General features: G+C 31.5%; 1 protein-coding gene across 1 annotated transcript in view; it reads right to left on the bottom strand.

Annotated features, from left to right (window-relative positions):
* The window catches only part of LOC108751212 (alkaline phosphatase, tissue-nonspecific isozyme-like), a 28,579-nt gene extending 25,075 nt beyond the window's left edge, over positions 1-3,504 (bottom strand). Inside the window, exon 1 of the mRNA XM_018491286.1 lies at positions 3,368-3,504. Coding sequence (XP_018346788.1) covers positions 3,368-3,455 — 88 coding nt within the window. The 5' untranslated portion in view covers positions 3,456-3,504. The remainder of the gene's footprint in view (positions 1-3,367) is intronic.
* Between the last annotated feature and the right edge of the window lie 10,691 nt (positions 3,505-14,195).

Genomic DNA, 14,195 nt, shown 5'->3' with positions numbered 1-14,195 from the left:
GACTTTTATTGTATAAAACATAATAGTATGTTTTTAAAATCTTTGAGGCTAATAACAAATGTGTCTTGTTTTAGATAAAAAGTTAGATAATTAAAATACAAAAACTTTACTTATTTATAAATTAAGAATGATTTCAACATTGAAAAGAAATAAATCCTTTAAATTTGATCTATTTAGCATAAGCTGTAATTTATTATACATTTATTATATATTAAAATTAATAACTAATATTTTGGTTAAGTTTATCCAATAAATATCGATTTATAAAAAAAAACATTAATTAGAATTCCAATGACTGTCTTAAAACTAATATTATATTAAAGTTTTGCGCTTAATATTTTATAAATAAGTTGTTCGATCTATCGATTTTGGTGTACCTATATTAAATTGCAAATTGGGTTGTTTAGATATTATCGTCTAACTTATTAAGTATCCCCTATACGTGAAAACTTTTGGCTCTATTAAGAACTTCGGACTCCTCGAAGAAAACTGTTATTAGATATCAAACTTGTACACGTTGCACAAAAGCTGCTGAATTTAAAAATATTTAAAAGTCTAAAGATCTTCCTGTACCATATAAAGATTTGCCACGTACATACGTGAAATAAACGGCCGAAAAATTGTTAAGGTTTTGCTATTAGTAAACTGTATTCGTATTTCACTTTGTGCTCACAAACAATTTTGCCCAAACAAACAAGCAAACTATCCGCTTAATTCTAATTTAGCAAACTTTTTCCATTTCGCATAACAATTTCTATATAGTTTGTCAAATAAAAATCATATTAGCTTGTTAAAAATATATCCGCATTGTAAAATAGATATTGAATTACTCACTGAACTTTTGCGTACTGCCAATATTTTATAAATAAAATAATCAATCCAACGGAGAAAGGTAAACTATTGGGTTAAATTCGGTAAATAACAGTTAAATAAAGCTCGGTAAATAAAAGTGTATGGTATTATGTAATACACTGTACTACTTTAAATGTGTTAAACGGTAACAGCGATGTAAGGTTGATCAAGTTGCAAACGCGTATTATGTAGTACAGAAGGCATAAACTATAAGCTAAACTAAACTAGATCGTCTGAATACGGCCTAGGATATGGGGATGACGAAGTGACGTTCATTAAACTTGCAGTTAGAATAATTAATTCACATAGAGTTTCGCATAGCCAGTGAAACGTTATCACTGCAAACGAGTGAAACAACGTTTGATTAAAAATTATGAATATTCTTACAGGTTACTTTTCAAACTTATATATCGGATTTACATAAAACAATATTTTATTCGTATATAAATCTAAATATCTTAAATCGTTATACTTTAACGTCAATTAACGCGTTAAATTATTAACATGTTAGCATGACAGCTTTTGTGAAGGCAAAAGCTATTCCTTGCAAAGCAAATAAATCTTGTTTCATTATGTTCTTATTAATTATGTATTTATAACCAATTATTATATCGTTATTCAAAATAATTAATGAAAATTGAATTCATATATTTAAAGCACTTTATTTTAATTAATCATATCAGCGAGTATATTTATTACTATTCTATTAACATTAATATTAATATTTCCGAATAAAATAAATAAGAATTTGTGTATATAATTTATTATAAATAACTATTTCTTTTCTAATTATGCAGTAATTTGAAAAGTTAATTATTATATATTAATGCAAATAGATGACATATCATTATGTTCATTATCAAAGAAGGATATTCTAAAATAACTCCAATTACAATAGTAATGTTATTTTGATCAATTATGCCATTTACACTATTTCGCGATATGTATTGATATCAGAATGTATCTATCACATGATGTTTTTGATTATGCAAGCTTCATTAAATTTATTACAATTATAACAATTCGATATAATATTATCTATGTTATCTTTTCTATTCAGCTACATATAATCTTTAGAGAGTAATATAATACCTATATCTAACAATAACAGCAACAATGTTTGATCAATATTGAATACTTTGAGTACTGTGTAGTTAATATACATATAATATACATAGTGTAATATTACTGTGAATGTAATGTTTTATTGAATAGTAATTTTAACGTATATTTATATTTATATAAAAATAATTGTGATCTTCAATCTTTATCTTACTCTATTCAATGCTTTGAGATTAAAAATATCTAGATCGAATTTCAGAATAACAAAGCTCACAGAATACGATATTTGCGACAGTTTAGCTATCCTCTATTTCCGCAAACTGAGTCGTTATGGAGGCGGTATAGCATGGCGGAGGTAAAATTCTGCTCTGGCAAGCGTACCAAAAGCCATCTCAATCGGAAATGTAAGGATAACGAATCGACGATACAATACGCGAGTCCATTGTGTCTGCCAAGAATCGCGAAGCTATATTCACCTGCACAAACCGTGAAAAGTCGTTTTCTGACCATAAGATACCTTTCACTGGCAAAATTGTTTTTCTGATCGATATTCAATACAAAGCTACTATTCCTTTAGAATAATAATAATGAAATTTGGAAAGTGTGACATATCCTGAATGGATACAATTTACATTCGAAGATTTACTTAAAATCCTACTCTGATTCGAAAATCTCTCTACGACCGTAAGACCATTTTATCTAGAAGAAATACGTACTTTAATTTAAAAATAATATTTATTTTGTAATATTTTTATACTTTAACGAAGGCAAAATAAGAATTTAATTAATGTTTTTAAAGATATATAGATTATCATTAAATTATGCAAAATATTTTGTTTACTATCTAAAAAATGTATCAAAAAATTAAAACGCAAGAGATACGAAATATAAATCTAATAAAAAAACTTATAGAAACATTATGAATCACATAACAATTATCTTTATATCTGAATAAAAGTACTCGTATAATTTCTAAATACGGTTTCCCCAAATAATAAATGAACGAAAAGCATTTATGCTTTCTGTAGAAAGAAAGTAATTACTTACGTAATCACTTTCATTTCTCTCCTTTCTATAAGTTGACTCCTTTCATCTAGATAGAACACAGAAGTGTAATACTATCATAAAGACGTTATTATGAACTTATTTATTACCTATAAGTTTACTTATAAGTGACAAATCAAATGATAATGATATTATTTTAACTCCCTAGAAAATAAGCTGACGTTATTTGGTGTTATTTTGACGACAAAATGACGTCTTTAACGTTACTTTAATGTCAAAACGACGACAAATGACAAATATCAGCTTGTTTGCTGCATTTTTATTTTATCCAGATATGTGCATTAGATACGTGCTTTTAATGTTTTCACGATGTTACCACCGCAATTACGAAGCCACGAAATAGGTTTTATGAAATAAATATACGGAGTATATTTTCGGTAATCATTACCTCGTTTGCCGGCCCGCACGACGGTTGCACACATCGCCAGTAACACGACGGTGAGGGCGACGTTGATATGCAGTGGATAGCGCCGCATCTCCGAAACGAGAAGGGGCCAATCGCTATCCTGTGTTATCCGTACGCTTCTTCCTCATACCCTTTTTCACAGTTCCTTCGCTAAGCGAACCGAGATTCAACGTGAAAATTACCGACTCGAGCAACGGCGCACTCACAAAATCAGAGTACCCTTATCTCACTGTATTACCCTCTTCGAGTTGCGTTCAAAATTTCACCATCGCGTACTCGTTTTTATTTTCATTCGATCACTCTCGTGTTTCTTCACGGAATTCGCCATCCATCGTCTTCGTTTCACCTTTTCTGTACGTAGTCGTAATACGTCCGGCGCGTTCGATCGAGTTACAAGACAAAAACATGTACGCTCGATATCATCTACCTAGGATACAGCAAACACTGGACATCGAATAAAGGGAAGAAAATTAAAGAGACAGACGTTTCCGGCGCGTCGACTCGAGCTGTCTCGCGTGGCGGGAATTCTCGGCGATCCGATTCGCGGCAGCTCGCAATCGCGAGTAATACTCGTTGTAGGAATGCGCTGTTCGGCATGGTGACTGAACGTGGTGCAAACGGACGATCCGCCAATCGGTTGCTCACGCTCGCTCGACCAAATCCCATCGACGAGATCCAGCGAAAGATCGATCTGACGTCCAACTATTCCGATTACGCCAAATATATGTCGCAACGCTGCAAATTTTTCAAATTCATTCATCGGTAACATGTATCTGTCTCGGTCGTTGATTTAAATTCTCGAGAATGAAGACTTTGAGTTGCTCTTGATTGCACTGATTGATTGCAAATTGAGTCTTTACTCTCTCTCTCTCTCTATCTATATTATAAGTAGAGATATGATGCAGAAGGAAGCAATTTGATGTTTCATAAAACACTGGCAGTATAATTCAGTCCTTAATTATAAAAGTTCGTTGCTTCTTATAAAAAAATAACCATGCCCGGGGCGAAAAAAACGAAATTGATACTCTCGTCGAGAAAGTTCAAGTCGATTAAAGTTCAAATCGTGTCTTGGTTCGATGTATAGTTGCTACATGATTGTACACGGGCGCGTGTTTAAATTCTCGTTTTTCTTGCACCTTCGAAGAGTCCTTCTTTTCCACCATAAATCACTTTGCTTTTCGTACCCGTATAATCAGAGTTTTCTCTCAAAGCGAGGGCAGAACAGACGTTTACCTTAAAATTCGTTATTCGCAGACGGAGTGCCGCGATTCGAAAACGGTGCAACTTCAAAGCTGTTCTCTCCTACAGTGTATCTGAACGTGAATATTTACACTCGTGTTGGGACACGTAAGGAACGTGGTAATCACGGTCTTCCGACAAGACAAACTCGCGTGCTCCACAACTCCTCGTTAATCGGAGGATAAAACTTTGCCGTAACACATTCCTCTCCTATACCAAGCTTGATTAATCGGTTTCGAGGCGGAGCACGAGGAGTGCCCTTTTCCATCTTTTCGTTCTCCATTCACTCACCTCGTCCATCACAATTTTCAAATTCCGCTAAATTCTTTGGTTCTTCGATCCCAGCCAATTTTCTAACAGGGTTCATGTGCATCGTCCGCTGACACAATAATTCGATCACGATAATTCGATCACGTTCTAGAACTCGTCGCTGTCCGCCTCGGTCGCGCGACCACACCGTTCATCCGACAGATCATCAAAACGTCTATCGGTTTTTTTCGCCGCGATAACACTCGTCACCGCCGCGAAAATTCGATCTGTCGTTGATCGGCTGTCACATACGGATCCTCGGTTCTACGCGCGATACGATTACCACGAGGAACGGCGCGAGGATGAAGGGAGTCTGGCGTAACACGGGTCCGACAGGAGTACTGGCGCGCGTGCGGGCGGACGCGGGCGCAGTGACGCGAGCGTACCGTCGGGCCCGCCGTTCTTCTCTCGCTTTCGGTGCGCCGCGCCGGCCGAGCTGCGACGACGCCAGCCGTGCCAGCCCGAATGATCTCGCATCCGCGCTGCTAAACGACGACCTGGACGCCAACCACCATCGCACAGTGCGAAATTCATCCAATCTAGGTATATCCCGATAAATAAAGGCATGACATTTAATTCTACGCGTCCGGCGCAGATGAGAGTCCTCTATAAACGAAAACTTACAGTCTTTTTTATTACATCAGACGAATAATAAAGTCGGACGTATAATGGTATTATTTGGTAGAAAAAAAACGGAGAACTTTCACAATTGAAGACTACGTAGATATATAGACGCTAAAAAATATGGGTGTGAATTTACCACCATGTGGTGTTCGTATAATTCTCACCATGTTGATATCGATATCGATACCAACATGGTGTGGATTTACGACCGGTTTATATCAACACCAGCAGGGTGAGAATTATATAAACACGGCATATGGTGTGTTACAGTCACACTTATATTTTTTTAGAGTGAAACGTAAAAAGGAAAGATGATTTATAACCGACGATTTGCAGCAATTGTTCCACTTTTATATTTATGCTGGCATACTTTATGTTTTCTTTTATTTTCTAATATAAACTATTATTTTAACAAAAGTATTACAATTCCCTGGCCATTCTGTACATTAATAACACGTATAAAGTGATATGTGATGTCAAATTCTTTAAAAAGGAGGAGATGTAAACGTAGAATAGTATATTCATTTTTAACTCTAAATACAGAAAAATATTGATACGAATTGTCAATTAATAAATTTTTTTATCCCTCTTATGTAATATACTTCCCTTAATATGTTATATTAATTTTTTGCTCGTTTCACGAAAAATTGCAAAAGATAATGTTTACATAATTTATCTGTCATTATATCGCTGTCTGTTATTTCACTTTTCCATTTCATGTTTATTTTATCCTTTACTTATCGAATTCCCTTCGCTAATTCCCTGAAAAATTTAGAACTTCCTCCCGATCTTTGCTAGTAAATATTATGGATGCATCGATTTTATTCTACTTATTCTTTTTAATGTATATAATATAAGAGTCTACTCTGTATACAAACTCTGAATAGCAATAAATAGTAATTTTTATCAAGCCAAATAAATATTGGAAAAATGTTTGGTTTAAAATTATTAGTCGAGAAAGAAATATGTTATTTTTTTTTAATTTGATTTCTAACATTTACTGCAAATAGAGCTTAGGATATCCCATATATCTATCAAACATTCCAAGATAACAACTTTGGAAATTGTTTTTCGAAGAAATTGGAAAAGCTCCAAAGTGAACCTTTCACCCCTTTTTTTTTCAACAAATATATTCAGTGCAGTAAATTATATTATTTATGGAATTAAATCCTATATTCTCAAAAAAAGTAGTACACTACATATAGTAAAAAGTGTCTATAAAACGTAATGACCTCTCGCGAATAATATCATAATGTCACGTGCTTGACTGATTATAATTTAATTTCAATTATATATAGACTTTAGTATTATTTATTTTTAGTATTATTTATTTGTAAAGTATATATTTATCTTAAAATAAAAGAAATTAAATTATATTGAAAGCCAGAATTTTGTTAATAAACATTAATCTGAATTTTAGAGAATTTGTATTTAAAATGAAAAATTTGCGACATTTGACATATTCTTTCTTATTCGTATATATATTCTGTATACGAATAAGAAAAATCTCAGCAAGAATGTGCATCTTGATTGTGTCAACCCCTACTTATGGTATGTCGCTTACCAGTACCAAAAACGATAGAACTTTTTCGTGAATCTTTCTTTCTTTGAAGCCGCTGGTCTTATCCCTCGAGAAATTGAAAGGAACATACCTACTATCTTTACGATTGTCACAATTTTTCCTTGTCAACTATTCACTACTATTCAACTTTATTGATATAGACAAATTCTGATTAACGTGAATGCCTAAAGAAATAAATGAATTACCGACGGAGAAATTAATACTATTATGACAATAAATAATTCAATCTCGAAAAAATGAAGTATACTTTATAATTTTAATGTTTCCGGCGAAATTAGCGTTTTGAATGAACTTTATTGTAGGATTGTCAAGGAAAATTTAATATACTTATTTCACATTACATCTTTAACATTTATAATTATAGAATTCCCCCAATTCTGATAAACCAAATATTAAAACAACAGTATAATTTTTTAGAGATATTTTTCGTATCTATGTGCAGAAACGAGAACAAACTTTTTTAATTAAATTTTATCGTTTTATATTGGATTAGAGAAAAAGTTCGTTTACAAGTTGATAAAAAAGACTTTTTTAATAATCCACATATATTCTATTTTAAAAAAATTGGCAATATTAGAAGACGGATTAACATTGTATAAATTTTTTAAAATTACTTACACTCGATCGCATTTTTTGATCGGTTTCTGGATTACTTCGGGTGGGGATAATGGTTTTTATAATTGAAGGTTTAACATCCATTCATACTTTTCTACGGCACAAGTATAAATTAAGACAAATGCGCCATTTGTCTTAATTTATATTATATATTAATTAAATGCAAAATAAGTAAAATGCATAAATAAATTTTTACGTTTGTTGATACATAAATAATACATTTATGAGGCAATAAGCGAAGAAGACTGATCCAAAGTAAATTCCATATTTATGTAAGTAAATTTCAATCTAATTATTTGCGAATTTTATTTTACCATCTTATAAATATATTATTTATGCGTCAATTGCAGAGACTTATATAGTCTTTTTACTTATATTTGATTTATTCTTGAAACCATAAAGCTATTTTTATTTTAAATTTATTTAAAATAAAAATGCACAAAGCTGATATTCAATCAAACGTGCCGTATCGACTGAATATCAGCTTCGTCCTTAATTAATATTTATACAATTATTTAATATTAATATACACACTTATCTTAATTTATACTTGCAGAAAGAAGATACGAATGGATATTAACCTTTTGAAAAAACCGGAGCTTTCTAACAAAGTGACTTATAGAAGTTCTTGTTTGTAAGGATTTTCATCAAGAATTGAATTCGATTTTGACTTCAGAATTCTAAAATTTAAATTAAAAAAATAACCTAGTTCTCATAAAATTCTTAAGAGATCCTTAAAAATCTATGAGTTTGAATAGAAAAATATCGAATTTCAAAAATGTAGTCCTCCTCCATAAAGGAGGAGGATTTAATATTCAGAGGGTTCATAATCAGAGTTTGAAAAGCAGAGTTTGGAATGCAGTACGAACTGTTGTACATAGCACTGATGAGCTTTAAATAAAACGAAAACTAGATGCGAAGTTGCATCAAGTAATTAAAAATTCTCTAAAATTAAGTTTTATGATAATTAAATTACTTCTTTAAAATTCTGTCCGTCATACCATTGCATTTACCATTAAAAAAATTTTTTTATCTCACAAGAAAACCTATGATAGTGTTTTTTTCTATTTATCAGTTTCAATATTCGTTTCAAAAGAAAAACCCAATGTTTTTCAAAAAAAATATTGCACTCCCTAAAAGTATAGGCCTTTATAAAAAAAATATGTGTCCCTACTTTTGTCCAGAAAGCAACACATTCGAATCTCACCAAAATCGGAAAAAGATACTTTCATGGATTTCCTCTTATCAGATTCGAATAAAGCATTATCAAATTTCTCCATAAAAGTTTCATAAAAATCAAGCTAACCGTTTATAAGATAAAAGAGTAATCCCAAAGTAGGATCGTTAATCCACAAAGGGTTAAACCCGGAATTCAATTAAACCCGGAATTATAAAAACCATCCTTCCTGTCCCCGAAGAAGTCCAGAAGTCGATCAAAAGATGCGGCCGAGTGCGCGACGCCGATGACAAATGCAAGTCAGGAACAGATTTGCATTTCGCGCGTTTAGAAAAAGCACGGCGAAGCCGCGGGCGGGACTTACTATACGGGTATCAGTGACACCGCGTGATTAATTAAGTACACGACGATGAGCCTGGGAACACTCTGAGAAGCACTTTGGCCATGCGATGATAGAATGGAGCTGCCGTTTCCAGACACCTGTGACTCTGGATAGCGGACAAGAGAGAGTGAGGGTAGAAAGAGAAGAAAAGAGAAAGGAAGAGAGAGAGAGAGAGAGAGAGGGAGAAAGGGAGGGAGAAGGAACAAGCCGAGTAGTTCAATCACCTCTCGATGGTCAGACCGTTGGCCGTACCGACGAATTTCCGATAGACATTTAATTATCCCCGCTCAAACGAGGGACTACCTTTAAATTCCAGAGCCCGACCGCCAGCATACCGACTCGCTTGGTTGTCGAGTTTCCTCGTTACATGTGGTAGCCGCGTAAGTATCGCGGCGAGAAAAAAAATATAAAATGCAGCAGCTGCGCTTGCAATCCGATATTCATTGTAAATTGAGACGCTCTAGTCTCCAGTGGGCTATTTCTCTAGTATTTAAATAATAAATTCTTTTTTTTTTTTTTTCATTTTTTGTACATTGAATCGTTATTGCACTCAAGCTGCTATAATGGTTCGAGAAAAAGTGGAAAAATAATCCTGCGGCAAATGGAAGTTAACAAAATGTTAAAAAGTTATATTACTCTAATATTAAAATAACAATAAATTCAAGATTTTTTAAATAATATATTCGGTATTATTGTACACACACACACACACACACACACACACAATTGTATTATTAAATTAGTGCATACTAAAAATTGTTATAATTAATTAACAAAGTTGAATGTAAAAATAAATATTTTATACATTTAAATACCCTAATGATATTATCACGTTATTTAACAAAATATACGTATTATTTTATTGTTAAAGTTGGTTATATTGTACCACTGTGTGTATTTAAATACTTTATATAAAGCAGCCTTTTTTTAATATGTACTATATATATTCAGTGTATATAGTCCGAGTAATTAAATTCACTATGAGTTAATTACTACGTAAAATTAATTTAGGGTTATATTATGCAATACTTAAACTATATAGCGTATTAAAGATTTTAAATAAAAAAAAACTGTTACATTTTAAATAAAAAAACAGGATGTAAAACAATTTCCTCTACCATGGCATGAACGAACATTTCCAGAGGCGAAGTGGTCTGAAATCAAAAAGTGAAATATTTTATTGGACCAAATGGAATAGTTATAATATAGCGTAGGATTTTTTGTATTGACACACAATTGTGAAAAGGAATTTAATTTAAAAAGAAAAGATCTTTTTGAATTTCGTTAAAAACAAATTTAAAAGATTTATTCTAAACAAATAAATTAGCATATCACAAAAAATCTACACTATATTTTAGCTATCCCATTTACTTACGAAAAAATATTTTACTTCTAATTTCAGATCCCCACTTCCGGAAACTGACCACTTATTCGTAGCGAAATGTTCTACAAAACGTACATTTTTTTATTTAAAACTTTAATAACTAGCAAATTTGTACAGTTAAAGTACTATATTATATACCTCTAAAATAGAAATTAATTCTATAGAATAGTTGAACTTAAAACAAAAAGTTTTGAATTTGAGATTCTGTTAAAGTGATGTATGATTATTTAAATAAGAGGTCTGTTTTTTATTTCTGCACTATAGAACTCTTTTTCTCGCTTTCATCAAATATCAAATATACTTATCTCATTTTAAGTTCCAAAAATCTACACCAGTTCAGCCACAGAAAAACAGACCCAACATGTTTTAATGTTTTTTGAAATAAAAATTTAACCATCGAAGGAAAGATTATATGCAAAAAAGACTTCGTTTTTTTTTTGAACATTTATTACAGTAACAAAATTTTTTGATCACTTAAAATAGATAACATTCCACTTACAAACTTTCATGATGTTATCGAAAGTGTACGCTTCAAAAATTACAAATCCTAACAAGGTCTACGTATACTATGTGGTTCAGATCGCGTTCTCATCAACGTATCATATTTCAAGACTCTGTTACTTACGCGATCGCGCATATAATGAGACGATATCATATCACTCAGTTAAGTTGATACTATCGATTTATGATATTTATATTTAAAATAAACGAAAAAACGAAAAAGACACAAGAGATAATATCGATATAACGTATAAAATAAGCATCCATAAAATTGTATAATTAAAAAAGTAATCAGAGTAATTATTTATATTAATAATAACAAGTACATTAAATATAAAAGACTCGATTCTTTAACGCTTTTTCATATTTATGAATAGAATTTAAAACATTAAATTAAAAATCAAATATTACATTAATATTTATGCTGTCATAAGTTATTATTAAAATAAATGGAAAATAATACGGATAGGAGAATAAACGATAAGAAAAAAAAACGATAATTAATATGCATGCAGTAATATTATGTAAAAAATGAGCAAAATTCGAGCAAAAAGAAATGATAAAGATATAATTGGATGCTCATCGATACAACGCGTAGAATCATACACAACATTGAAATATATAAAATAAAAGTGTTCAAATATTAAAAAACATTTAATATTTAAACATAATAAAATTACAAATCTTTCCGCGCTCGTGCATCCTCGAAACATAATTAATATCTCAAAAGATATTTATTACACCTATTCAATGTTTTATTTACTCTTCAAGCTTTAAACAGCTATTAATATAAGAATTATCACAATCTTTTAAGCAAAATTTCTTAGAATTTATTTAAATGTAAATTGTATAAAAATTTGTACAAATGAAAACTCTAATTCTTCTCTCTCTCTCTCTCTCTCTCTCTCTCTCTCTCTCTCTCTCTCTCTCTCTCGCACACAAATATTCTAAATGAATATAACTTTCAACGTTGCAAAATATTCTACACACATAATACATAAATATTAAATATTATTAATATTTCATTACAGATATCTTGAGTATTTCAAAATAATCTCAAATATTTTACACGCGAATTACATATTATATTTATATAGCATTGCAAAACGTAATGCATTATGCGGGAAATCTGCGGAAAAAAATGATCCGCAGATAGAAATAAATAATATCTACATTACTCACCTCAAGATCGCTCTGCTGTCGCCCGATGCCTCCGCCACTTCCTCTCGCATTCCTTGCTGTACTCTCTTTCATGGCACTTGTATGTACTTGCACGACACTCTGCAAAAACATGGCATTTATTACACATGGCGCTTTATATATACGTTACATCTGGTATGCAATGTGCGTTTAATTATGTCGAAAACGTTATGTGGATCTGACGTAAGAAAAATACGATCGCGTAAAATTACGAATCTTTCCGCATTCGCGATTTCTCGCGAATTAAAGGCGATAGAAATGAAACGTAAACGCAAATATAGGTAAGGTTTCGAGAATTATAAAGTGTTGAGATGAGAGTGTTGCTCAGACGCAATGAATTTTTTTGAATCAATGGCTTTGTATCTTAGCTCCGAAGCTAAAATTGGACAGATCTACTCCAAATTCTTTAGAATAGAATCTCATTCTAAAAAATAAAAATTAAGTCTGAAAAAGAATGCTTAATTTTCAAATATTTAAGAGTGAGATTTTATATTCTTTTAGATTCTTTAAAGGGATTGAGATTCATTTTAAAAGTTTTAAAGAATAATAATGGAGACTCTAAGATTCATGTTAATTTCCTTACTACTTCTGTCTTACTGTTTAATTTTTTTCTGTGCACCACAGCCCTAAGCCATTTAAGCACGGTCGAGTTTTCGAGCAACGACTAACGAGGGAATCGAAAATCGTGCGATTAACTTCGCGCCGTTCTCGACGATTGTACCTGTTGCTCCTAGCCTATACTTAATTCTGAGCGATTTCTGTATTCTACACCCGGTATTTTTCAGGGCGATTATCATACATCCCGCATTACTACTTACAACACGCGAAACGAGCAAACATGCAAGTCAAAATGGAAAATTATACACATCCGCGAGATGCAAGATGTCCGAACTGTTTTGCTGTTTGCGCGGCATATATTATACACGAATCTTATACATGTCACATCTAAGGTAAATATCTCAGTGACCGGACTATACCTATATCCGGACACTTACACAAAATTTATTATTATTAATCTCAAAATTTTCTTATTACTGCATTATAATTTAATTGCATTTAAAGATTACAATTAAATTATAATATTACTTTTAAAAAGTTTATTTAAGACTAATATTAATTTAAATAAATAAAGTTTTTTTGTAAATGTCCGGATATAGGTACAGTCATCGACAGAACGGTTGTACCACTTTTTCAACATTATTGAATACGAAATTACAACATTGATGTTATGTTACTTTTAATTGGTGTCAACTGGATAGATATTTAATGACAAAAGATAACTAATTTAAATTGATCTTTGAAGTAAAAAGGATTTGAAAAGCGATTGTTTCTTACTTATAGATCCATAAATAAAAATCATCGCTTGATGAGCAGGCTGTATTCCAAAATTCATTGAAAAAAAAGTGTTGCAACTGTTCTGTCGACGACCATACATGTCCAGTTACTGGGACCGGACAGTATCTATGTCCGGACAGTTACACAAAAACTTTATTTATTTAAATTAATCTCAAATACTTTTTACTTTAAAGATCAATTTAAATTAGTTATCTTTTGCTATTAAATATCTATCCAGTTGACATCAACTGAAAATAACATAACATCAATGTTGTAATTTCGTATTCAATAATGTAACTGTTATATAATACCATATATTATATTATATTTATATTGTTGAGTACAAAATTATAATATTGATGTTACATTATTTTTAATATGCATCAACTGGATATTTAATATTTCTCGTCAGCATACTAATTTTCTGATTGTGGTCAAGCACTCGGACAATTACACGTCTGG

This window comes from Trachymyrmex septentrionalis, unplaced genomic scaffold, assembly GCF_001594115.1.
Source record: "Trachymyrmex septentrionalis isolate Tsep2-gDNA-1 unplaced genomic scaffold, Tsep1.0 scaffold42, whole genome shotgun sequence".
Lineage (NCBI taxonomy): Eukaryota > Metazoa > Arthropoda > Insecta > Hymenoptera > Formicidae > Trachymyrmex > Trachymyrmex septentrionalis.
Note: the sequence above shows the minus strand (reverse complement) of the source record. Positions and strands in the feature narration are given on the sequence as shown.